Source organism: Poecilia reticulata, chromosome 23 (genome assembly GCF_904066995.2).
Source record: "Poecilia reticulata chromosome 23, P_reticulata-male-v2, whole genome shotgun sequence".
Taxonomy (NCBI): Eukaryota; Metazoa; Chordata; class Actinopteri; order Cyprinodontiformes; family Poeciliidae; genus Poecilia; species Poecilia reticulata.
The window spans coordinates 16,061,407-16,088,005 of record NC_088852.1 but is presented as its reverse complement, the minus strand read 5'-3'; the positions used below and the strand labels follow the sequence as shown (position 1 = coordinate 16,088,005).

At 41.3% G+C, this 26,599-nt stretch overlaps 1 protein-coding gene across 3 annotated transcripts in view; it reads left to right on the top strand.

Annotated features, from left to right (window-relative positions):
- arid2 (AT-rich interactive domain 2) overlaps nucleotides 1-24,025 on the top strand; it is a 30,094-nt gene extending 6,069 nt beyond the window's left edge. For 2 of the 3 annotated variants that reach the window (XM_008401404.3, XM_008401406.3), the window contains 18 exons: nucleotides 6,834-6,967; nucleotides 11,325-11,543; nucleotides 11,863-11,930; nucleotides 12,574-12,643; nucleotides 13,695-13,945; nucleotides 14,164-14,260; nucleotides 14,338-14,547; nucleotides 14,757-14,921; nucleotides 15,576-15,657; nucleotides 15,763-15,897; nucleotides 16,015-16,232; nucleotides 16,555-18,902; nucleotides 19,568-19,722; nucleotides 19,842-19,980; nucleotides 20,097-20,182; nucleotides 20,288-20,411; nucleotides 21,190-21,281; nucleotides 22,311-24,025. In XM_008401404.3, the coding sequence (XP_008399626.2) occupies nucleotides 6,834-6,967; nucleotides 11,325-11,543; nucleotides 11,863-11,930; nucleotides 12,574-12,643; nucleotides 13,695-13,945; nucleotides 14,164-14,260; nucleotides 14,338-14,547; nucleotides 14,757-14,921; nucleotides 15,576-15,657; nucleotides 15,763-15,897; nucleotides 16,015-16,232; nucleotides 16,555-18,902; nucleotides 19,568-19,722; nucleotides 19,842-19,980; nucleotides 20,097-20,182; nucleotides 20,288-20,411; nucleotides 21,190-21,281; nucleotides 22,311-22,422 (4,705 nt within the window). In that variant the 3' untranslated portion in view covers nucleotides 22,423-24,025. The remainder of the gene's footprint in view (nucleotides 1-6,833; nucleotides 6,968-11,324; nucleotides 11,544-11,862; nucleotides 11,931-12,573; nucleotides 12,644-13,694; nucleotides 13,946-14,163; nucleotides 14,261-14,337; nucleotides 14,548-14,756; nucleotides 14,922-15,575; nucleotides 15,658-15,762; nucleotides 15,898-16,014; nucleotides 16,233-16,554; nucleotides 18,903-19,567; nucleotides 19,723-19,841; nucleotides 19,981-20,096; nucleotides 20,183-20,287; nucleotides 20,412-21,189; nucleotides 21,282-22,310) is intronic. The other variant, XM_008401405.2, reaches the window with a different exon arrangement.
- Nucleotides 24,026-26,599: the final 2,574 nt, after the last annotated feature.

Below are 26,599 nucleotides of genomic sequence, written 5' to 3'. Positions count from 1 at the left end.
GATTTAACGACGTCAGCATTTTTTATACGACGTCAGAAATACTTAACAAGATGAAAATAAGCAATTAAATTCTTTTTTAAATATGAAAATAAACATGTTATTGGAATGCTGTATAATTGTATGCAGCAGTGTAGCATTCCTGTAGTGAACGTATGATCATTTTGTTGCAGAGGAGGCATCCGCAGCTAAAATAAAAAGTTCCGGCATCAACATGTGAAAAGCTTCACCTTTGTTGCCTGACTTGATATCAATAGAACAGGACTGATCTGTTAGTTATTTTTTTGGATTAACAGATTAAAAGTTGGATTGCAAAATGTGCCTTTTTCTTCTTCTTTTTTTTTTTTTTTTAGAATTTGAACTTGGTGAAGCCAAAACTTAGCCACTTGAGATGTTTCTGGGTAAAACATAATTACAGACATTTTTTTTAAATATTAGGTGTGAGATGTGTATATATACATTTGTATAGTTTAGGCTTAATTACTGCCGAGTGTCCTTTTAGCAAATTGCCATTAGTTGACAATTATTAAAAAAAAAAAAAACACACACAATAATCCTCTTGATCTACTCCAGTCTGTTTTGCAAGGCAGAATCACAAATAGACATTAACGAGTCACGTTTACTACATTTTAAGTTTTATCCTATGCTTCGATGCATTTACTCCCTCCATGTGCCCTTTGTTTTTTGTTTTTGTTTTTATGGAACAATCTTCCTGCAGACAGTCTCCTCCGTTGATGACAACATTGCATTTCCATCCAGAAGTTGTTAGCCATTTAACTGTCGCTTTTTAGTGAAGAATCATAAAAAATGTCCTTTTTTTCCTTACTATGTCAGATAAGCGCTCCTGTATATATATAAACAAAAAAACGGATAGTCTTCGAACTTGCATTACTATGCTATTATCAATATATTTCTTGAAAATGGTCTCAAAACAACAATATTATCATTTGTTGTAATAATTTCTGGAGCAGTTTATGATCTGGTTGAACTTGTCACAGTGCAGTCATTCATTGAGCAGTCTATTGTGTTTTTGAGTTAAAAAATGTTTAAAGTTGACAGAAAATTTGAAAATATCACTTGATATATTATGCGTTATTAAGATTGGAAGATTAATACCTGAATATCAACTATAAAGTCTTAAAAAATGCAAACATTTTGAAGTCGTGTAAAAAAAAAAAAAAAGCAATGCTTAGCCTGGTGGGGGCACAAGTAAAGCCTGGTAGCCTGCCAGGCTTATAATGCACTGAGGGAACCCCTGAGCTGAGCACTTGTTATAGTCTGCAGAAGAGAAATTGTAATGTGGAAAAATGGGATTCAGCATTGAATGAAAAGCAGAAATCGGTCAAGGCCGGTGCATTCCTGCTCGGTTCAAAGCATCAGAAATCATCCTGTTTTGTTGTCGGTGTTTAAAAAGAGTGGAGGAAATGTTTGAGACTTTGTAGTAATTGATATTTCATCACTAGTTTTTAACTTTTTCTACCTAAACTCTTTTGTTCCTCAATGACTTCTAGCAGCTCGTTTTCAGACAACCGTTACGTGTTCTGCTCTCTCTATGCACCTTTCACTCCTCTCATCTACTCCACGTTTCACACAGTGCACTGCAGATTGTCTGGAATTCTCATGGCAAGACATGAGGAAACCACCATTGGGACGATTTGTCCGACTTTTCCTGTGAGATCAGGGTTTTGGTCTGGAAACTGTTCCCAGGTGAACACAGAGTTCCTGTCTCTTCACTTGATAAGCAACATGGTTACTGTCAGCAGGACATTTCAGACTTTGAGAGATTTAACTTTCTTTTTGTTTTTTGTTCACTTTAGAAACCAAATTCAGCAGAGAATATGCTTTTCTTTGAGGACTTTTCCTCCATATCACGTCACAAGTACGCCTGAAGTACATTCAGCTATCTGTAATGTTGCATATGAAAGTCCCCAAAAGGTAACAGTTTTATTTGACATTAATGCAAAAAAAAAAAAAAAGTAACAGAAAATGAAAGTCCCGCATGGGATCAGTAACTTTGTTCCACTTTTTCATGTTCATTGTAGAAGTCGAAAACATGGATGTGTTGGTTGCTCGTTCTAATCTGCATGACTTTGTGACTGTTTGCTGTCCATAATATGACGTTTATGGAAGAGTGGCAGCATCATACAGTTCAGAGTGATGTTTGGGCGGCCATGTTGTTCGACCAGCGTGTTTTCCAGCTTCTATTTATCTGAACTTTTTGGATATATTTGTCAAAGCTTTAGAACTCTAGAAGCGTTTTTTTCTTCTTCTCATTAGAATGCTTTTCTGTTAATTTTAAGATATTTTTCTGGCCTTGCTTGTTCATTCTGCTAATATTACGACTTTTATTCTTGGAATTCAACTACAAATTCTCAGAGCTCAATCTAATCTCTTAAGGATGCACCAATCCAATTTTTTCACTTTTAATGGCACTATCTGAGGTTTAGTGTCAGTCGATACTGATGGAGAAAAACAGATGAATTGATTTTTTTAAAAAACGGACACAAATGTACTGAAATACAATGTATTTGATAACTCTGCACACTTAAATACACCACGAGCTTCGCAAGCTTTGTCATACACATAAAAACAATTAATTTGTTCAGTCATTGCAGTTGGGAGTAGAACAGCTGATGTAGAATAAATTTAGAATAGCTGCATTTCCATTGACCATATAATTGTGCCAATTGGAACTGTGAACATTAATTTGTCTAATGGCAACATCAAGTTAGAAAAAACACATTTTTTATTTAAAAGTGATGAGTGGATTTTTCAGCCCCATCAAAATTGGTTTATTTCACAGAACAAACGTTTTTCCCATCAAACGAGTCACATGATTACCAACCAGACGATACTATTGGTGGAAAAGACGACAACGGGAAGTGTTGTCAGGGTGATGGTGTGGCATGTTTCTTATTGACTTATTGCATGAGAAAACTTATTCATGTAATTTTAATTTAGTTTCTTATTTAATGGAAACACCGCAGTTGAAAATTTGTTTAATTTATTTTTAACGACATTAACAGAATATTGACAACGTCTTTCGCACATTTGTCATGGGTATGCATCTACTGCCAAAAACAACAGGTTGACTATTTTGATCAAACATCTAAAAAATGAACGACAACAAACCTTTGAAATGGTTCAGAAAGTGCAATTAGAAAGTCTGAGTATAATGTAAAATAAATACTAAAGCATGATGTCGGTCAGAGCACACAGCACAGAATTTACTGAATAGATCTGCTCTTATGGATCGGGCACATTGTCACTCATAAATGATCTACAATTCTTTTCAATATCTGTACAGATACTGATATTGGATCGCTGCATCTCTGTCTCTATCCAGTCTGACTCTACCTTGTTAAAAGATGGTTCTTTGAACACTTTTTTGACCCTGCTTAAAAACATACACCAGTGGTCTGCGTCCATGTCCAGCAGGGGGCAAACCGCTCTTTTTCTACATCTCTATATTTCGCAGTGAGGGCATCTGGGCTGTTGGCATTCAGGAATGAAAGCCAGAGGATTCCTCTTCCTCTGCGATCCAGATGTGTGTAACGGCCCTGACAGGGGCAGTATCACGCTCTGCATCGGCTGGAGGGAACGTTGGTACAGCTCCATCTCTCTCACTCCTGAACGGTTGTAGTGAAATTCATGCAAACGCTGGCGGTTTGTGCTCTCTGTCGGTTGGTAGATGTCTCTCCCGCAGGAGGAGGCTGCTGCTCTCTTCATGCATATAGGGGGAGAAGAGAAGGGGAAGTGCTGTCACGTGCAGCTGCACTCAACAACCCTCCCACTCCCCCATCCCGTCCCCCACCCTGCTTTTTATCTCAGACAGCGGTTGATGACGATGCAGTCAGCCCTACCTCCCTCCCTCCCTCCTCTCCCTCTCTCTCGCTCTCTTTCCAAATGATGGCAGAGTGTATTTATAGTCCGGCGTGCCGAGCGGGGGATTACCTCGGTGAACAAGTGGGGGCCTAATTCAGAGGCAGGCACCCTTTCTGTGACTCACTGCCACACTGCCCAGGGTTTTTTTTTGTGTGTGTGTGTGTGTGTTCATCGCTACCAGGTATTTATCGAATCGCATGATGTTCTTGGAGAAACGTTTTCCTCTCGCCAAGAGGGAACTCGTCTTTATTTCCGGCCTTTTCAGCGTTTCGGTCACTGTGAATGTGTGAATGTCACAGAGATCTCTGACTTTGGTAGTTCTGTTAAAGAGAATCCCTGCCTGGCTTTTAGAAGCAGCAACCGCCTGTTGAACCAGCAGAGTGAGAGCAGACTCTGCATTAAAAGCAGAGATGTGATCAGTTTGTTTGGCAGCAGCAGGGATGTGGAAATAGAACCAGATGGAGCATCAGAACACCTGGGGAAGGATGAGGAGAGAACTTGTTTAGGTGGTCTTGGACAGTATGGACGACTGTTAAGTTCTTGAATCTTGCTTGATGCTCAACCCAATGCTGGTTGGTGATGAAATCATGCGTTTGGTTATTTAGAATCTAACTGGTTGTTTATTAGCTGGACTAGAAAATGTTTGCTCGGCTTCTGCTGGTCGGAGTATGAAATGGTGTCCTGGTTATTTAAATGTTGCCATAAATCGGTTTCATACATTTAATTCAGAACTATTTCTGGAAGCTAGGACTGAAGTTGAACTTGGTGACATGTTTTTGGGTCCACCGATTGCAGTTTCATGGCTGATCACAGGTTGTTCAAAAGGCCCATATTAGATGTATTACTTTTTTGTCTAAAAAAACAAGTTGGCAGCATTGACCTGGCAGGCGGGTCGGTTAATCAGCCTTCTTTCACAGCAGAGCAAAAGGAGACATTGGCTGATTTTCAGATCTTTGCAGAACAGATGAGATTGGTTTCATATTTATGTTTCACCCAAAATTAAAGAAATTGGGGCCAATTTTTGTGAGTTTTTAATCAGATATTGAACGTCTGTTACCAGTCGGGATGCAAGTTAATCTAAAGTTGATTGATCTTGTCGTATAACTAAATTAATATATAAGCAGTGATGTGCTTAAAGAGTTTTTCTCTTCTATTAAAAAGGCCATAGCATAGATGGTTACTATGTATGTACTGTATTAAAAAGATACAAAATTTTAACATTATTTTGTGTTAAATCCTTACTTAAAAGTAGTGTTTTTTGACAGCATTAAGCTTTAACATGCTCATAAAATTTAACAAATTACTTGTCGAATTAAAAAATAAAATAAAAAGATGTCCTCTGCTTTTCTGACCTATTATCAGCGCTTTTGTAGCAAATCTGTAGTGTTTGGTTGAGAAGCTGATGCTGCTCTGCCATGCAGCACTGTTAAGGTGATAACTAAGACGCTTGTCAAGTGTTTGTTTCAAAACAGAACCGCATAAATTTCATTTTGCATTCCGCACCGGATTCTGTTTGGGTAGTTTCTCTTTCAGGTTCCATTATGACCCCGCCATCTCTGTTTCTGTATCAACTGGCTCTGCTTAAAAATGACCAGCGGCCACACTACACTTGCTTAAAAGAAGGTTTAAGCAAATGTTACTAATCAGTTGGAACTCATCCTAATCTAATAAACCATTAATTGGTAATTAGAATTAGATTCTTGAGAAGGTAGATCAAAAACCGTTGACTGACTGCAGAAAACCTGTCGTTTCAGAAGAAGTCATGGAAGATACTGAAGTGGCTGTCAAAGTTGTCTGACTTGAACAGTGTTGTAAAGCTGTCGATATTTTCTAAAGGCAGTTGTGGCTCATGGATGTTGGTAAATTGGAGAGGTCTTCCCTTGAGGAATGGGCTGAGATTTGTCAGGAACGCAGCCAGGATGTCTGGAAATCCTGTGTGCCAGTTGTTTTGTTAAATTTAAAGAAAAAAAAAAAAACACTTTTAGTCGAGCATTTTTAGTTGTTCTTGTTTGAATGTTGGTTTAACTGAATAAATTTAACTTGCATCGGAAAGTTGCACATTTTTCTTGACAAGCTGCTTTCAATTGCTATCAGAACTAAAAGAGAAACTTCTTTGGGGTCCAGGAGCTACTCAGGGCTGAAACAAGAAGCAAGTGAATCTGGCTCAGACGACACAGTCTGAAGGGAGGGAGCTGCTGCTACCGATTCTCAAAATAAGAGCTGAGCTAATATTTCAACAGACGCTGTTAAAGGAGCGGTATTACATAAAATTTACTTTTTAAAAAAAATTTTTTTTTACATATGTTGTTTAGTCATCAAAATCATATCTTGAGTGTTGCCGTGACTCATTTATGCATGTTTGAGAAGTCCTTTTATCTAACATGGCAAGCATTCAGCTGTGCAAAACGCCTGGATGCACCTAGCGCCTCCTTCGAGTTGCAGTTTCAAAGATTCCCCTCCCCTGTGACTTAACCACTCCGCTCCTTCAGGCTAGCCAGCAGCAATTAGCAAACACCTGTTGCAACTGCGCATCTGCTGAGCTCAATATAGGAGCCACTTCAGAGTGCGACACTGGTGAAAACTTTGTTAAAGGGTTTATAGAGGAGATATGTTGACTTCCTGAAGGTGCAGAAAGAGCAGAAGCTTCTTAAAGAGACGGCCACTGTTTCAAGGTGTTAAATCCCAAAGTCATCATTTTTAAGCCACATTTAAGATGTCTACAGCGTTTTTATAGTAACTGTAGACAGTTAGTTGATCATACTATAGAAAGGCACTATTTGGAGAGAAAACACATACTGCACCTTTAAACCAAAGCAGAGACAACCATAAAGAAACTAGGATTGACCACGCATTCCTATTCTGCATATTATTACATTTCCTTAAATGGAAAGTGTTTCAATTAAAGCTGAACACTGGGAGGTTGACCGTGCTCCTCTTTTCCTCTGACACAGATACCTGGAGAAGTATGAGAAGGTCCACCACTTCGGCGAGGACGATGAAGAGGCTCAGCCGGGGAATCCCAAAGCCTTCCTTCCAGTCGGTGCAATCCCCAGCTCCTACAACTACCAGCAGCACGTTGTATCAGGTAAGCAGAGCGCCCCCTGTCTGTCATTTCCTCACTGTCCTCCTGAGCCCCAGCAGCCCCAGTTAGCGTCTGAATGGGAGACTCCCGTTTGCTGTAACTCCATAACTACGTCTCAGACGCTCTCATCTCATGTCAAATTTTTTTTTTATTCATTTAATTTAGAAAACATCAAAGCTCTCTTCTCAGTTCTTTTAATCAGATGTGTTTTGAAATGTTGTCCCCTCAGCATAAACTGTCTAAGCTTCAGTATTTTTAATTTCCGGATAATCTGCTCTGAAATGATTTTTTATGCACTCGCCGATCCCAAAGGAGCTTTCTTTAATTGCAGTGTGCCAATTTTTACTGTAGGAAAAGATGCATAAATGACATTTTTGAGCTTTGAAGTGGATTTGGAAATTTGTCCAGCCCAGATTTGATTTACAGCCCCCCCACACTTTTTTATAACTAATATACAGAAAGACACAGATGTAAATCTGTCATTAAAGAGCAAATGACCCAAATTGATTAGCAATGACACAAAAAACTATTCCAGATTTTAAATAAATAAATTGAAAATAAAGTTACAAAAATAATCACAATCTTCAATAAACTGTCCCGTAGTGGCTGTGAAGTAAACACTCATTTAATAAGGCCTGAAATATTTAGTTTTCAAAGGGTTTGGTTCATTTGACACAGTGTAGTGAAAATGTAACAGATGTTGCAGTTTTGGTCCAAAAACAGTCTTAAAACAATGTACATCATTAACTTAACTCCTAGATCTTTGCCAACATTTCCAACTACAGCATGCTCCACTAAAGGCAACACAACTGAAGTCAGCTCTGACTCAATCCATAAGTTGATATCTTGTGGCCAACGGCTCATTTTTAGACCTGAGAAAGTGATGAAATCACACCAAACAGTATTTGCCTGGTAACACTTTGGAGTGGTGCGTTCATGAATCTGAAACGGATCAGGGGTTTTTGAGTTTTTGACTCGGGTTGATAACAGACTGCAGAAGCTTAAGAGAGAGAAATGTGATGTTGAGGCTTTTGATGAGTTCACGCAGCATAAAAGTTGGGGAATTTACTTTTTTTTTTAGGGGTAGATTGGCTGATTTCAGCTGCTGGTCATTTGACCAGTTGTTGGTGCCACTCTACACTTCATAACCTCATAGAAATGCACTGTAGTTAGTTCTGAATCTGTTTGGCTGCAACTAAAACGCACTTCTACGTCAGTACTGTTAGAATTGTCATTTAAAATAAATGCTGCATTTTTGCATTAGTAGTCTGAATAACACACACAAATGGGTCTGTGGTGTCATTTTAGCAGAACACACAAACCATTTTAATTTGCCTAAGGAATGCTTTCATCATTCCAATAATGAAAGTCAGGATTGTTCAGTTATTTAGTCAGTATTGAGATGAAGATCAGCTTCTAAGTGTGGGATCGCGTTGCATTTACAGCAGAAAATAAAAAGCACTTCTCTATCTACTTTAAAAACATTCTATTCTCCTGTTTGTTCACTTTTCCTGCACTGATGCATTCAGTTCTGTTCACTGTACTGCTGTGTTTTCACCAAGGTTATCAGGATACCCTCCCTAACCTCTTCCCTCACCACATGAATGCATCAAGTGTCCGTTTTCTCCAGCAGGAGTGCAGCTGTTTTCATGAGGAAAAACCAGCTCAGAGGATTTAAAACTGGATGTCAGTGTGGAGTCCACTGAAGCCGGCGGCTCTGTGTTCCTTATCTGGGCTCCGGCTCTGTGAATGCGAGCCGTCCCGTCGCCACACAGGGCTGTAGTGTCGGCCGGTGGGGCTGCTCTCTCAGATAATTGACTTTCCTGACAGCGGTTATTGATGAAGGGAAGAAGGACGCACTTGTTGGTTTTCCTTCCACCTCGGTTCAGATTAGTCTCCAGCCTTTTTAGTCTCAGCCTTTTTTTTTTCTTTCTTTCTTTCTTTCTTTCTTTCTTTCTTTCTTTCTTTCTTGTTTTCTTTTATTTTTTTCTCTCTTTCTTGCTTTCTTTTCTTTTTTTTCTTTCTTTCTTTCTTTGTTTCTTTCTTTCTTTCTTTCTCTTGCTTCTGCTCATCTAATTGACTCCAAAACATGACCGCTGTGGGAAATGCAGTTTATTGAAAATGCACAAACACAAGCTAGTCATAGTTTTCACTATAGCACATTGTTCTGATTATTAGACCAGCAGCTTTAGTCTTTAAAGCTTTAAACCAATCAGCAGCCACACAAAGATTAATAATTAACTGATGAAAATGAAGCAAAACTTTATTCAAACTTCATCATTAATTCATAAATGCATTCTCTTTCAACACTTGCTATACACCAGTTATAAAATATATTTTCTTGGCCATATGCATTAAATTAACAATATAATTTGCAAACAACATATTGTTTTTAATTTATTTATTTTAGACCGTTTTGTTTCCACTCACTCATCCAAACTGTTCCATAGTTTTACTACATGCAATGCACATCTGTTAAAAAAAAAACATTTTAAATCATATTTCCTTCTGTTGTTTTTATGTCTTGAGCTCAAGACAAAAAACTTTTGTAAATTATCAATTACCTCTCTTTAGCGTTAAATATAGCAGCATTTTTAAATTAACAAAGTCTTGTTTCAAGATATTTGAATGAATAAACAACTTATTTTCATGTTCTCTAGCATTCACTTTATATAAAATTCTCACCTCCTTTTGTGTCACGAACATAAAGTTAGGTTTTACATATGTTGCCTCATACATTCGTACAGCGTCAGATATGTAGCAATGAATGAATAATGTAACACCTTTAGTTTTGATAGTTTTAAAACATTTTATGTATTTTATGAGATTTCCAGTTGAGTTTGTGATCAACAGCCCCTAAAAATTTAACTTTATGTACTTTTTCCATTAGAAGATTATCTATTGCTCTGTTACCAAAAATCATACGTTTTCATCCCAGCTTATTGAAGATTTATTGCATTGAAACCGCTCGTTATGTTTGGCATACCATAGTTTCTATAATGGCTTAAAAATCATTTCAATAACAAATTTTGTATCATCTTTGGATTAATTGTAAGATTTTATAGACTTCACAAATCTCTTTGAAGTACAAAACAAAAAGCTGTGGTCCTAGCACTAAACCTTGGGGAACTCCACATCTGATTTCTCCTTTCTTAACTGTACAAGTTATTTTTTTAGAAGAAAAGTTACGATCAAATCAGGGTTTATTGCAGTCAGTACTGTCATTTGAAATGGTCAACAATTAGATGGCAAAGTTATGTTTTCTAAAATCATCAAAATTATTTTTGCAGTTTGCTGATTTCTTTTTGGCCATCTCTATAGCAACGGCCTCTTAATCTTGTTAGGTGTACAGACAACAAAGCGCAGAGTCGGCTACAACATCACTATTGTCACGTGTGCATCATTTTTAAAAAGTGATTAGTAGTAGTCTACTACCATCATCCAGTGCAGCTGGTTACCATGGAAACTGAACACAGGTCAGTGGGCATTTTCATTCCCTTCAGGCGACAATAAGTTCTCATGCTCTGCAAAGTTTGTGAAGTATTCACTTAACTGCTGCTATTTGTGTAAAGACCTATTTGTAGTTTTATGTCTCCCAGGAGATGTTTACAGATCTTTCTGCAAACCTTGTAAATTGTGTTTTTTAGCGGCTTACATGATGCTTGGTTCTGCAAATGCGGTCTATAAAACCTGATTGCTGCTGGAAGGTTTTCTGAGCTGAGCTGACTTAAAAATAAAAATAAAATAAAAAGCAGATTTTTTTTTTTTTTGAAGATAAAACCCCAGAAGAAGGTTGTGTTTAGAGATAAGGCTGTGGAAGTGATGAAATGAAGCGGTTTCTCCCAGAATGAAGTCGTATCATATCTGTTGCTAATGTAGGAGAAACTGACCCGAGTGATATCTGTGAGCACAAAACATTTTATGGCTGGTAATACGGTAGTTAAGACCCTGCACCAAACCGAAGGAGCCGTTGTCTGGAAAAAGTGACACACACACATACACGCGCGCGCGCACACACACACAAAGAAGGATTGAGGAAAATCGAGCAGGATTAGAGGGAAGACTCTCACATTTGTTGACAGATTGTGCTTTGTAACACTGGATCATTTGTATTTGAGATTTCCTAAATGATAACACGGTGAGGACGTCTCGCACTGTAATTTTGTGGGCTTAGATTATGAGCAGCTCGGTAGATTGAACACTTTTAAAACAGAGTTCCTATTCTGCATGGGAAAAGTATGGAAAAGCAAAATGGAGTGAGGACAGTATGCATTTCCAGACTTTGATCTTCAGTTCTTCATTGCTCTTCCATGTAACTTGATGCATGTCCTTCTTTCCTTTCTTTTTTTTTTTCTTCCAGATTATCTCCGCCAAAGTTATGGACTGTCTACGGACTTCACCCAGCCGTGCGACTACAACAAACTGGTGCTCTCGCTGCTCTCGGGCCTACCCAACGAAGTGGACTTTGCCGTTAACGTTTGCACGCTGCTCTCCAATGAGAGCAAGCACGCCATGCAGCTGGACAAGGACCCCAAGCTGGTCACGCTGCTGCTGGCCCACGCTGGGGTCTTCGACGACTGTAAGCCCCCCACACACAAGACTTCAACTTTCATTTGATCGTAGTAGTTTGTTTTACCATTTGGGATTATATCAGTAAAGAAAATGACTAATTTAGATGTTGTGTATCCTGAAGGAACACCACCCAGCTGCCTTCTTCTCTCTCTTCTTTGTTTTCCTATGAATGTTGATCTCTTTTAGCACCTCCCAAGTTCTCTAGTCAAGGGGGAGTTGTTGGAGCCTTTGAAGGGAGAAGATGTCTGAACCTAAATCAAATTTAGATAACAGTGACTAAGCTAAGCCTTGGCTCTCCCTCTAACCCTTTTTATGTTCTTTTCCAGCTCTAGGCAGCTTCTCTGCAGTGTTTGGGACAGACTGGAAGGAGAAAACCTCGCGGGACTTTGTTAGGGTAAAGTTTCCTCTCGCCTCCTATAAAGCTGGTTTTTAAGTTTGAACATCTAATAAATAAAAATCAAATTACTCAAATTTCCATCAACAGCTAAGCTAACACGCTACACTAATGTTCAAAGATTCTTTTTTTTTTCTTTTTTTTTAACTTGAGCCGCTAGCAAACATCTGGAATAAGGGGCTCTTATTGTTTACTGAGGCATTTATCCAACATTAGGTCCTCAAGGTGAAAAGATTTATTAGGCCATTAGTAAATGAGGATGTGCAGGTTTTTAATGCTCCAAAATAATTAAGTATTGATGCTGTAAAATCAGTTTAAACGAGCATTCTTCTGGTTTGAATCAGTAATCTCACCTTTGTCTACAATCTGCTGTATAGTAAAAGCTAGATTTGGATGAAGTGGGGAAAAAAGACCTACTGCGTTGTGGTGAATCTGTTCCTGTTGTTTATGATGAAGACCTTCAGTCTGCTGCTGGTTTTAATTGTGCCACATTTTAATTTTTTTGTTGGTCAGACAGTGAGTAATGCCGACTCATTTCCCTCATCATCGTTTTGATTGTAGTCCCACTTTGTAGCTGATTTCACTACGAAGTGGTTTGTCGTTCCTTAGCTTAGTGTTTTGAAGGCATGTTGTTCCTTCACAGTTCTGGAAGGAGGTGGTGGAGGACGCCGAGGTCCGAGAGCTGATCTGGGACAAGAACAGCTCAGCACAAGGTAAAACATTTTGGATCAGAGTTCTGTGACCAATTTCCAATCTACAACTAAATCATAATTTATCTTTAAAACTAATGTAAATATCTTAATTGTTTTTAATATATGGCATGGACTATTTTTTTTGTCTCAAAATAAAGATTGTCATGTTTCATAAGACGTCTGCATTTAGAATATTTCTACACAGCATCTTTGACTAGTTATAAGTGTTTTATATTGAAGGATAGGTACTTAAATTAGGATTTTACTAGGATTTTAAAGCAAATAGAAACTAGCAATTGACACTTAGCATTATATATTAGCAATTAGCTTAGTTTGAACAGCTGACATTTCTAAAACTGGAGTTAAGTCTGGAATTTTCAGACTTTTTATCATCCATATCATCTCAATAAATTTATTTTCCATGAGGTTAAAACAAGACCACAACAGAAGTTGGAGATATTTTTGATGAATGATTTTAAAAACATCCTTTCAAAGGATGAAAAATCCCCAGGAAGACTTTATTCAGTGAATGAATTAATAAAAATAAAGTCAAAATATTACAGGAATGAACCCGCAGGGAGTAGTCATATTGTTAGGAGATTAAAGTCGGAATAATATGACGATAAGTCGTAGTAATGAGAATGAAGTCATAGTCTTGTATTATGACTGCTCTTTTAGTTTTGAGTTTTCTATTCTTAGTGTGACCCTGATACTCCGTCGTAAAAATGTTATAGAATGTAAGTTTGTTTTTTTTCTTTTGTTTGTTTTTTTTTCTTGAATCTATTTCTCTGAAATCATTTTCAATGGTAATTGGTGATGGCGTAAAATACTGAGACTTCATTCAGTAACAACGTCCACACTGAAGAGTTTTCATTTTAGTGTGACTTCAGAATTTAGGAATGGTGCATTCACTGAGTGTAAAAAGACTGGATTTTTGAGATTCAAACTAGTTAGGATCAGACAAATTGCAAATCTACAATTTCTCATTAAATCTAGTCCTAAAACTAGATTTTAAGTCCTACAGTCCATCCTCTCGGCTGACCGACCCCCGCACCTTCTGCTCTGACCACAGATGGTACGTCCAGGGAGGACCACTGGCAGAGTCTCTTCCACCCGCCGCGGAACCCAGGCACCAGTGACATGGAGGCCCAGCGGGTGCTGCAGGTCGCCGTCATCCTGCGAAACCTCTCCTTCGAGGAGGCCAACGTCAAGCTGCTGGCGGCCAACCGAACGTGCCTGCGCTTCCTTTTGCTCTGCGCCCACTGTAACCTCATCTCACTCCGACAGCTCGGACTCGACACGCTGGGCAACGTGGCTGCTGAGGTGGGTCATCAGTTTGTGTATCGACTACAGATCAACCAGACGAAATCCTCAGTTTATGTGCTCAACGTCCATGTTTTTATGAGAAAGTTACTGGTTTAGTTCCTGCTTCACCCAACTGGAGTGTGCAATGCTAATGTGGTTAGCTTAGCTTAATCAGGTTTTAATCATCAGGCTGCATAAAGACTCGTCTTTTTTTATTTATTTTTGTAATCTCTTAGCTACAGCTTGATCCTGTCGATTTTCGGACGACGCACCTGATCTTTCACACCATCACCAAATGCTTGATGTCCAGGGACAGGTTCCTCAAAATGAGAGGTGAGTCTAGTCAAAGTGTTGGCAGGAAACACCTGCAGTTTTGAGAGTTTCTAAAAAGTCTCTGTGTTTCTGCGTAGCTATGGAGATACTGGGTAACCTGAGCAAAGCGGACGATAACGGCGTGTTGATCTGCGAATATGTGGACCAGGAGTCGTACAGGGAAGTGATCATGCTCCTCACTCTGCCGGACCTCATGCTTCTCATGGCCTCCTTGGAGGTTCTGTACCTGCTGGCCCAACTGGGAGAGATTCCCTGCAGCAAGATTGCCTCGGTTGACCACAGCATAGGTACAAGTTCACTGAAAGTCTCTTTTACAGATAAATTAAGATAAATACAAATAAAAACCCTGATAAATGATTGAAAAACAGAAGTTTTGCTTTGTCTAATCTAAAAATTAGTTTGAAACATTTGATTTCTTCATAGCACTATGCTGTAGCAGTACGTTTCAGTTTAAGTTCACCGTCGAGTCTGCTTTGTCTTCCTTGTCCCGGCTCAGACCTGTTGGTGCGGTTGGTGTCGGTAGACCTCCACACGTTCGGGCCCGACGCCCTGACGGCAGTGCGGTTGATCGAGCACCAGGCCAACGCCGAGCAGGCCGCCGAGGTCCGACCGCAGCTGGTGGAGCAGGTACCTGCAGCGGTGCAGGGGGCGACGGCTCCGGGTAAGGGCTCCTCAGAGACGCTTCAGGCTTTTTAACTTCCTTTTACTCTGTTAGACTGGTAGACCTTAGAAAAAAAATCTCTGAAAGCTGGAAAAGAACGATTCTTCACCTTCCAGAAAGACGACGCCCAAAACCATAAAATCAAAGCTACAGTGGAATAGTGAAAACCAGAGCATACTCATGTGTTGGAAAGGACTCAGCCAAAGTCTGGACCTAAATCGAATTTAAATCTGTTGCAAGTTTTGAAATAGAAATGCAAACCACATTTCTTGGATTTTAATTGTGCAAGAAATTTTAAAACTTCCACTTCAGAATTTTGCTTCACCTTGTGTCAAACTATCATGAAAATACATTGAAGTGACAGGAAAAGTTCAAGGTCTTTAACTTCCTGCTCTGTACATATGTGTAAATTACTCTTCCAAAGTTCCTCAGAACTGTCATTGTTACAAAAAAATGCCGTTGCCATTGTTTTCCTTCAGATCAGTCAAAACCAGCCAGTTTTGAACAAAAGTGAATAACAATAATTAAGAGACTTCTGTACATGGTTCTTCATTAGTTTGCTGACATCTAGTGGGTATCTACGTAGCACTACAGTTGTATTGTGAATGAAATTTGTGGCAAACAGTTTGTAATGCTTTCATAATGTCTCCTTAGTAACAAGAGTCCCTGTTCAGTCCAGCGTACCACCACCACCTGGTATCGTCGAACTAGATGGGGAGAAGTTTACGCTGCAGTGGTGAGATTTGGCTTTTACATCTTTGTTGATCTTTGTAAGTAAAAATACTTTTTTTTCCTATTTTCTGGTAACTTTAAAACCTGTTGATTGGTTTCTTTCTAACAGGCTGAACGCACACTTTGAGACGAACCCCGAGGGCTCGGTTTCACGATCAGAAATGTACTCTGAGTACCTGGCTACCTGCAGCAAAATGGGACGTGGCAACATCTTGAACTCCACTGGCTTCCTAAAATGCCTGCGGTAGGTACAGAGCGCACACGACTCGATCAAGTTAGTTTAGTTGCTGGGCAAGATCAGCAGATAAATCCCAGAAGTAGGCTTATATATGTAGAATCTCAAGGTTTCTCTTCTGCACAGGACGGTGTTCCCCAACCACACTATGAGGCGGCAAGAGGAGGCAAAAGCCAGCAACCCGCTTCAGATCCTCCTGGTGGGAATAAGGCGAAGAGCGATCCCTCTCCCCATCCAGCTGTACTACCAGCAAACCCAGCAGCAACACCAGAACCCGGCCGCAGCTCCTCCACCTCCTGTAGCTCGACATGAAGCACCTGGAGATCCTCAAGCTCCACCACCAGGTACATCTGGTTTTTGTTTTCTTGGAAGCAGGCACTCTGGTCAGATGAACATTTTGGTCTGCAAGCAAAATGCTTTGTGTTGAAGGAAACTGTAACTAGGAATGCACCTATATAAAAATTTGTGCTGATATCAATATTTCATATTAATATTGCTATTGCGGCTGATAACCGACATTTACCAATATTATACATATTTCACTACTGGGAGATGGAATTTTAATGGGAAACTTGTTTGTAGAAGATGTCACTACTCTACACAGAAGTTTCTGAAACATTGTATTAATCTGTATATTAATAAATATTCATGTTGTTGTGTTACCAGGGTTACCGCCGGGACATCCTAATCCTGGACCACAGTTTGTGCGGCCCCCGGGGGCCCCACCCATGGCCTCGCCCCCACAGGAAAGTTCTCGTGTAAACCACCCAACAGTTCCCCGTCACCCTGGTCCCCCACAGGCGTCGCCACAGTTGCCCTCGACCCTGGTCCGAACAGCTCCGGGGGTACAGATCACAATGTCCGCTGCGGCCGCCCAGAATCACAACCCACAGAACCTGGCGCCCCCTCCCGTGCCTCAGCAGCAGCACTCTCCCATGCTCCCCACAGGGGCTCCCGTCACACTATTTCAACCAGTACCACAAGGCCACATCCTCACCGCCCGGGTACAAGGTGTGTGCTCCCAGGTCACCCAGCAACCACCTCTGCCTCAAACCCTCTCTGTCTCTGGGCCTCTGGGTGGAACACCCCAGGTTGACACCCAGTGTACTGCTGCGGTTTCAGTACCCCCTTCCATCCAGGTGGGAGGCAGCCAAGCCATTGGGATAACGGGCGTGGCCAACTCCCAAGGTTCTCGTGTAACATTTCAAAATATTGCTCCAAAACCAGCACCAAACCAGTCAGGTGGGCCAACAGCCACATTGACCCCTCCCAACCAGCAGCCTCAGCCTCAACAGAGCGTAGTAATAGTCAGTCCCAATCCCCAGCAGAATGCAGCCTACACCCCGGCCATACACCAGATCGTTCTTGCCAACCCCTCCTCCATTCCTGGTGCCCAGACTGTCCAGATAGCGGGGCAGCCCGGAGCTGCTTCCAGTCCCTGCTCACCTGCTGCCTCTCATTCAAATACCCAGGTCCAGTCCAATCAAGCTGTCAGCCACGCACTGTCCACGATACGGCAACAGCCGCCCCCGCCGCCTCCTCTCCAACTTGTATCCCAAACTCCTCCCACTCAACCTACCTCCACTGAATCCAGCTTGATCAAACAGCTACTGCTTCCAAAGCGAGGGCCTTCTACCCCGGGAGGGAAGTTGATCCTGCCCGCCCCACAGGTCCCCCCTCCAAACAACACGATAGCTACCAACCCACAGGTCATCTACCAGAACCCCTCTCCCCAGCCGGTCAGCGTCCAGCTGGTCCCTGGCCAGCTTCCTGCTGCAGGTGCCCCGCCCCTCCAGGCGGTCCAGCTGCTGCCAGGGCAGCTCATCTCCACCAGTGCGCCGGGTGGAGCGGCCATCATCCAGGCCCCCACAGCAGCCGGACAAGTCACCTTCACCGTGGTCCCCAACACTGGCTTCACCACCTCTACTGCTGCTGTCGCCGCCGTCAGCCAGGGCGTTGTGGCTCCGGGTGTCCCGCCACCGCCGTTTTCTACTGGAACAGTCCCCCATCACGTATCGACAGGCGTGCCGCTCCCACCGCCACTGCCGGCTCCCCTCAGAGGAGACAAGATCATTTGTCAGAAGGAGGAAGAGGCCAAGGACGCCACAGGGCTGCATATCCACGAAAGGAAGATAGAGGTGATGGAGAACTCTTCGTTGGCAGAAGGAGACCCTTCAAACGGCAAAACGAGGAACGGGGACGTCGCAGCAGGTGCCAAGCTACTAAACGGTGGGAAGTGCGTGGAGCCGAATCTACCTCCATATCACTCAGGGAACAGCCAGGGAGTACTCAACGGCCCGGCAACGGAGAGCCTTTCCTCCAACGGGAAGCAGGCTCTCTCTCCAGGCCCAAACGCCCCTCTCGAGGGCAACGCCGACCCCAAAAAGACCCTGGTCAACGGGGTGTGTGACTTTGAGCGGTGCGATAGCGGTGGCAACTTTAACAAAAACATTCCAAATCACATTGCTTCCAAACAGTACTTGGGGAACGGGGAGGTGGGCGCCTCTCAAAAGACTTCAGATCAGAGTCTGCCCAGTCCGCCCCCACCCCAGCAGGACACTGCCAAAGCCCAGCAGGCCGAGCGCCTGGCTAACGGACCCCAGGCAGCAGCTCACCGGCCGCCCTCGGAACTAACCAACGGACCTCTGGGGCTGGCGCTGGGGCACGGCACGCCTGTGCTCAGACAGCAACTGCTCCCCAACTCCACACTGCCCTGCGCTGTCGCTTCGCAGAATCCCGCTGCCTCTCCGGCGAACGGCCTGACCTCAGAACCCCGGGGCCTCAAGAGGCCCGCCGAGAACGAAGAGCGTGGCCCGGCGGCGGCGACGTCCTCCGGGATCCCCAACAAGGTGGGAGTTCGGATCATCACCATCAGCGACCCCAACAACGCCGGCAGCAGCGCCACCATGGTGGCGGTGCCGGCAGGAACGGACCCAAGCACAGTAGCCAAAGTAGCAATAGAGAACGCCACTCAGCAGAGGAACTGCTCGCCTACACAAGCAGCTGGCGCCACGGTGAGTCACTCTGGGGTTTTTTCAGTAAAATTCAAACCATGTTTTGGTGGGAATTTTTTTTCTCTTTCAATTGTTATATTTAGTCAAGTTTTGAGATTAATTAAAAGGTTGTATAGATGCCCACTTTGCAGATGTTTAGTATAGATGTTGTTTTAGAAACCTCAACTGTGGAGTCGCTTTTCTACTTTTTGTTGTTTTTGTTAAGAAATGAGCTCAAAAAGTTATACCTGTCATTTCCTACTGGTGTAGAAAAGGTTTTTGATTGAAATCCTATTCAAAATGTAGAAACCGTCACTTTGCAACCTTAATTAAGGTTCTAATGCCATCTATGACATTTTCTATATTTAAAATTTGACCCGCTAAGTTACTGGTATCTTTGCTGTAAATGTATTTTGAATTTAGAGTATTCTCAGCGGGGCTGTTGTTGGGTAAATTCTCGAATATCTAAAAGTTTGGAGGTTAAGAAGGTGAGTCCAGTCAAGACCATGTGGCCCTCACTGATACCCACCTCCTACAGCAAAGCAGCTGAGTGAACAACCTTTGCCAAGAGAAGGGCCTGGGTTACATCTCAGCCAACAGATTGGTCCTAATTCTGATCTCGCGCCTGCTTCCGACGAAGCCGTTTGTCCGTCGTCCATGTTTCTAAAACCTTGTCTCCTCTCCAGCCGACTGCCACCCCGCCCCCAGTTCCCTCCTCGCAGCCGGCACCAGCAGGCAACCACAGTCCGCACCTCCCAGCGCAGCAGACCCCCACGTCGCCGACGGAACCGGGCAGGAAAGCAGGGCAGAACTTCAAGTGTCTGTGGCAGTCGTGTAAACGGTACAGCGCCCCCTTCTGCTTTTCTTTTCACCTTCTGTGTGATCATTTCAGCCACATCTTTGTAAAAACTTCCATGTTTTTTTTTTGTTTTGTTTTGTTTTGTTTGCGGTGTCTTCCAGGTGGTTCGAAACGCCATCTCAAGTGTTTTACCACGCAGCAACACAACATGGAGGAAAAGAAGTGTATGGAGGGCATTGTCTGTGGGAGGGTTGTGAACCTTTCCCCCGGCAGAGACTGTCCTTCATCACACATCTGCAGGTAAAATCCTGTCATTGGCCAGATGAAAAACAATTTTTATTCTCCAATATTGACCTTGTTATATTACTGCCTTTCATATAAAAACAGTATTTAATGTGTCTTCTCTGCTTCCCCAGGATAAACACTGTTCCAGAGAGGCTTTGCTGGCTGGACTCAAACTAGAGGAGCAGCAAGCACAAAGTCCCAATCAGACATCTTCCCAGTGCGTGCAACTTCCTGTCTGACGCGACTCGTAACTTGAATCAAAATCATCTGCATTTATCAAATATCATCTTTGCTAACAGCGGTTTGTGTTTGCTCTGTGAAGGACTCCGCCAGCGGCAGGCAGCACTCCGGCACAACGAGCACCGAAAGCAATCGTCAATCATCCGAGCGCAGCTCTCATGGCCCTACGTAGAGGTTCTCGAAACCTGGTCTTCAGAGACTTCACAGTGAGTACAGCCAGCCTCACACACTGTTTAAAGACTATTATTATTAATAGTTTGACTCATGATGGAATTTACAATACTTTACTTTTCTTATTTAAAAAAAAAAAAAAACTGTGTCCGTTTTGTCAAATTCCGGGTTCATACTGGTTCTTGAAATCCTCGTAAATGCTTTAAATTCAACAGGTGTTTTTAGAAAGTGTTTCACATTCAAACTGCAGTTGTGTAATAAAGTCCAGTTTAAGACCTGATGTAAAGAATACATTTGAATTTTTTTCCCCACTGTCTGAAATTAAATCAGACCAAAATTATCTTGTTTTTTGTCAGATAGAATTACAAAAATTTCAACAAAGAAAAAATGTATCTTTACTTTTTCGTTTAACATGTCTCTGTTGTAGAATGTAGCATACCACCACAAGGTATTATTAACAGTAGTAAAATATATCATAAAATGGTGAATTGAAAATGTCATCTTTAGATCATTTGTATTGTTTTTTTTTTTATCTCCAAAGTGTGGTGCTGGAAAAGTTTTTAAATTTCCCTTGAAAGTGCTTGAATTTTACTATGGGAAAACTCAACAAACCTTTTTATAGATTATATTAGACTTGTTGACTTTCTGGGTGTCACTTCTGCTTGTTGAAGGCAATCAGAAAGCCATAAACAAATACTATTTCAGTATGCAGAGACATTGTAGAAGAGGCAAAAAAGCACAGATGATGTAGTAGGCGAATGAGCTTCTCAACCTGCTGATTAAAGTGATGTTTGTATTTTGTGTTTCCTGTAGGACGAGAAGGAGGGACCAGTGACCAAACACATACGACTAACTGCTGCCTTAACATTAAAGAACATCGCCAAGCACTCAGACTGTGGTCGCATGTAAGTTTCCTGCTTGACTGAATGAAGTTTGAGTCCACAGTGTGGTGATGTAATTAAGTTTTCTTCAATATAATTAAATCTACAAAATACAGTTGTTTGGTAAACCCTGGTGAAAATGAATATAAAGCCTTAAAATATCATCTATTTTATTGTTTTTCACAAGGATTAGTTATTAGTGCCTCTATAAGCATCTTTTATTTATTATTTTTAGAAGCTTTTTGTCTGTAATCCATGACTTCTGAGTCCCACTGGTATGAGCATGATGTAATATTTCAGCTCTTGAAGGCGGGATGTCTTAATTAAGTTTCCACTACACACAGTGAGCAGGATGGTGAGGGAGAACTACCACGGAGAGAGGCGTCTTGGGCTTTACCAAGTCTCCATGACAACAAGGCTCCACCTACCTTAGTTAATGCATTGCACATGTAAACAGGTGGAATTTACTAAACTCCTGGGACTTTACTGTAACTGAGTATTGGTCGAAGACTGAGTTTTTCGAAAAGAAATACTTTAGTTGAAAAAGCACCTAATGCCTAGTGTTTTGTGTGATGGAGGATTTCTGAGGCTCTGGAACCATTTTTCTCTTCCAAAGGCTCTGAATTATAAAGTCTTTGAAACACCTGGAGTCTTTTTTTCTTAATATGCTGATTGTTCATCAGTGGTTCTTTCAGCTTTTGCATGGTGATCTTAAACATCTCTCTGTGGATGATACAACCTTGTGAAATATGACCAGAAGTGCCCTCATACTGGCTAAAGGGGATCGTAGAAACTATTACCTGGATGGGGCACCAATTAATGGACTAGTAACTTTTTTCTTTAACCCTTCCGATTGAATAATTGTACTCAGTTTTTTTTTTTTTTTTGCATTTGTTTTTTAACTTGTCTTCTAACTTATTTTAAAGGTGTCGTTAGCAGAGGTGTAAATAAATGTAGGAAAAACCTGAATTCCCACATTTCAGATTTTAATTATGCAGGTTTCATGTGATGTTTCGCTGATCTTTATAGATTTTTTTCTTTTTCCTCCCTCAGGTTGGTAAAAAGGCACGAGACGCACCTCTCTGTGCTGGCTTTAAGTAATATGGAGGTCTCCACCACGCTCGCCAAATGCCTTTATGAACTCACGCGCTCGCTTCAGGCTTAACGCCAAAAGGACGACCACCTACCATCCTCCAGCCCTCGCTCCTGCGAAGGGCGGAGCGAAGGCGCCGGCGAGCCGTAGCCGGTCCACCACGGGTGGAGGGACTCGCGGAGGAGGAGGGAACCAGGACGAAGTTCTGCCTCTTCCACCTCCACCCCTAAAACTCCGTTTGATTCCTCACCTACTTCCTTGCTCGCCAGCCTTGGTCCAACCGCCTGCCTGCCCTCTACATCACACACACGGGAAAAAAACGAAAAGAGGGAGAAAAAAAAAAAGAAAAAGAAACTGCCTTTGGGGATCTTCCACCAGCTGCCCACCAGGGGGAGCTCCTTGAGACTGCTTCCCTGAGGGACTCCACTGACAAACCCCCCCCAAACATGAGCACATTTTTGTTTCAGTGTAGTCGTTTTTTTTCCTCCTCCTCCTATTTTTGGTGATCCCGTTTACAGGAGTGTGCTTGAGTTCTAGGGTGACGAGTGGGCGGAGCCGCGGAGGGGGCGGGGCTACTGAAGGTTTCTCACAGGGTTGGGCGGAAGGACGACTCGGCCGGCGACTGGAGCAGAGAAAATTTTTCTTTAGAAACTCGGTAGCTTGGTTTTCTTACTTGAGTCAATATATTTTCACTTATTTATTATTGAAATAAATACCATTACAATTAATAAAAAGAAAAAAAAAGAATCTTGTAAATATGTTGTGAATATATATAAAGAAGATCCTTTGATGCCGATGCAGCCACTGGAGAACACGCTCTGTGGGGTAATAGAAGCATTACTTTGACAGGATTTAATAAAGTAGTACGTTTGTTTTTGTTGTTTTGCTTTTTTTTTTCTTTTTAAATGATCCTTGGTCACTTGTATCTAATGTGATTCTATACTCAGCAGTGGATGAATGTACTTAAAAACTTGTAAATAATTCTGCAAAGGTACTGATGCTGTAAAGCTTAGGGATGGGGTTAAAAGCAGTTTTTTGTGGAACTGTGACATTTTTTGTATTATAATACCTTGTAGAACTCATTTTGCTGGCTGAAAGAGTATGGAATAATATATCTCATGTCATTTTGTAGAAGAAAAAAAAAAATATTGAAGGTATTCTCTTCCCCTAATCCCCCAACCCCCACACGTTCCTCCCCTCAACACGTGCGCACACACACACACACAAGGAACATATAATCCACTGTAAGCGTTTTTTGTCATCGTACGGGCACGGTGCGCGTACCAAAAATTTTTTTGTATTTGTAAATTGGTTTAAATACATGGAGTTTTTATACAGGTTTTCTCCTGTGTTCTTTGCTTTACGTGCAGGTATGATATTTTCTTCACTACTTTTTTCTATCTTAATATAGTGTGGAGTTTTATTGTACTATTTTTTCATTCTTACTACCATGCCACATTCCGGCTCACGTCCTCAGACTGTCCTCTCTACCGTGTGTTGTGTAACATTTGACTGCCTGTCGTATTAGCATCTGACCGGGGCGACCCCAACCATCTTCATTTCTGCGGTGTCAGTAGGATGTGTGACTATACATAGACCTAACAGTCTGTTAGAGATTGGCTTTATTTACTTTGGTGACTGTTTATAGTTTTTAAATAAAACACTGAACATTTTGCCTGGGGCTTTGCTCGTTTTTTCCTGCTTTCTTTTTATCTGTTTAGCAAAGGAGAGACGGTTGATTATTTCATAAGAGGGTATTTTTACATACAGCCAAGTTTAGCGTAACTCATTTTCATTTCATTTCATTTCATTTATTTATTTATTTCGAACAGACATTAAAACAGTCAAAAAAGAACAAGAAAACAAAATAGAATGAGACAAACTCAAAAAATAAAATATAAAACAAATCATTCTGCCCATGTGACATGCAATTCCACATTCTCTGTTCGAAAAGGAGCAGGTAGAAGATACATCTTATAATATCCTGCCCCCCTCATACTTGTCGATGTATTTATCAATTGACTTTCAGAACATCAACAAGAGACAACTTGTTTCCACTTTTCACTATGTTTAACTATGTACAATTATTTTAAGTACTATCTATATAGTCATCTACACCATAAACCATCAAACATGTTATATAGCATATTTTGAAATGAGTTCTGCTTTAATCAATTTTTAAACTGGTTTACATTTGTAATTTTTTTAATCTCATCATTCAATCCATTCCAAACATTTACTCCACACACAGATAAACAAAAACTTTTCCTGGTTGTTCTAATATGTTGTTTTTTAAAATACCCTTCACCTCTTAAATCATAACCACCCTCTCTGTCACCAAACATTTCCTGTATATTGTGTGGAAGTTTTTTTTTTTTCGGACCTTAAACATGAATTGTGTAGTTTTAAATTTGACCAGGTCCCAGACCAGGTCCTCATTTCAATACTTATTTCCTTTTAATAAATGAAGTGGTCTAAAAGCAGCTTTTAATATTGGGTTTACAGTGCTTTATTTTTAAATGACACCGCTGATGGCATGTGTTGTAGAATCTTTCCCTTGTTCAAGGTGTTATTCTTTTAGTACACCTACATTTGTTAGATTCTCACTACACTTCGCGCTAGCACTGATAAAGTTGCGTAAAAAGCTTTTAAAAAATGACTCCAGTTGATATCTATCAATGTACATTTAAGTGAAGGAGAAAAGTTAACAAAATTAGACAGCACTTAGTCTTTTGTAACATTTCTCATTTGAACGGGGGCTGTACGATATGCCGATTTACTAAAACTCATTTGGCTGATAACCGATATTTTTATTTTCCTATACCTACTTGCAATAAACTATATGACTTTCTCTAATGTGGAATTAAAATACTGCATTATCTTTGTCAATTTAGCCAGCTTGCAAATGCTACAAAGGACCCTGAAAATTATGCAACACTTTCAACTTGCATTATGTTTAATGTCAAATTTATTCAAGACATTTACAGTCATGGCCAAAAGTTTTGAGAATGATTCAAATGTTAATTTTTACAAAGTCTACTGCTTCAGTTTTTATAATGGCAATTTGCATATACTCCAGAATGTTATAAAGAGTGATCAGCTTAACAGCAACTAATTGCAAAGTCAATATTTGCCTAGAAAATGAACTTTATCCCCCAAAACACATTTCAACTTCATTGCAGCCTTAAAAGGACCAGCTAACATCATTTCAGTGATTGTTCCATTAACACAGGTGTGGGTGTTGATGAGGACAGGGCTGGAGATCAATCTGTCATGATTAAGAATGACACCACTGGACACTTTAAAAAGAGGCTGGCGCTTGGCATCATTGTTTCTCTTCTGTGAACCATGGTTATCTCTAAAGAAACATGTGCAGTTATCATTGCACTGCACAAAAATGGCCTAACAGGGAAGAAAGAGTATCGCAGCTAGAAAGATTGCACCTCAGTCAACAATCTATCGCATCATGAAGAACCTCAAGGAGAGAGGTTCCATTGTTGCCAAAAAGGCTGCAGGGCGCCCAAGAAAGACCAGCAAGCGCCAAGTCCGTCTCTTAAGTGTTTCAGCTGCGGGATCGGGCTACCAGCAGTGCAGAGCTTGCTCAGGAATGGCAGCAGGCAGGTGTGAGTGCATCTTCACGCACTGTGAGGCGGAGACTCTTGGAGCAAGACCTGGTCTCAAGGAGGGGCAGGAAAAAGAAGCCACTTCTCTCCAGGAAAAACATCAGGGACAGACTGATATTCTGCAAAAGGTACAGGGAGTGGACTGCTGAGGACTGGGGTAAAGTCATTTTCTCTGATGAATCCCCTTTCCGATTGTTTGGGACATCTGGAAAACAGTTTGTTTGGAGAAGACGAGGTGAGCGCTACCACCAGTCTTGTCTCATGCCAACTGTAAAACATCCTGAAACCATTCCTGTGTGGGGTTTCTTCTCAGCCAAGGGAGTCGGCTCTCTCACAGTCTTGCCTAAAAACACAGCCATGAATAAAGAATGGTACCAGAATGTCCTCCGAGAGCAACTTCTCCCAACCGTCCAAGAGCAATTTGGTGATGAACAAAGCCTTTACCAGCATGATGGAGCACCTTGCCATAAAGCAAAGGTGATGACTAACTGGCTCAGGGAACAAAACATAGAGATTTCGGGTTCATGGCCTGGAAACTCCCCAGATTTTAATCCCATTGAAAACTTGTGGTCAATCATCAAGAGACGGGTGGACAAACAAAAACCTAGGAATTCTGACAAAATGCA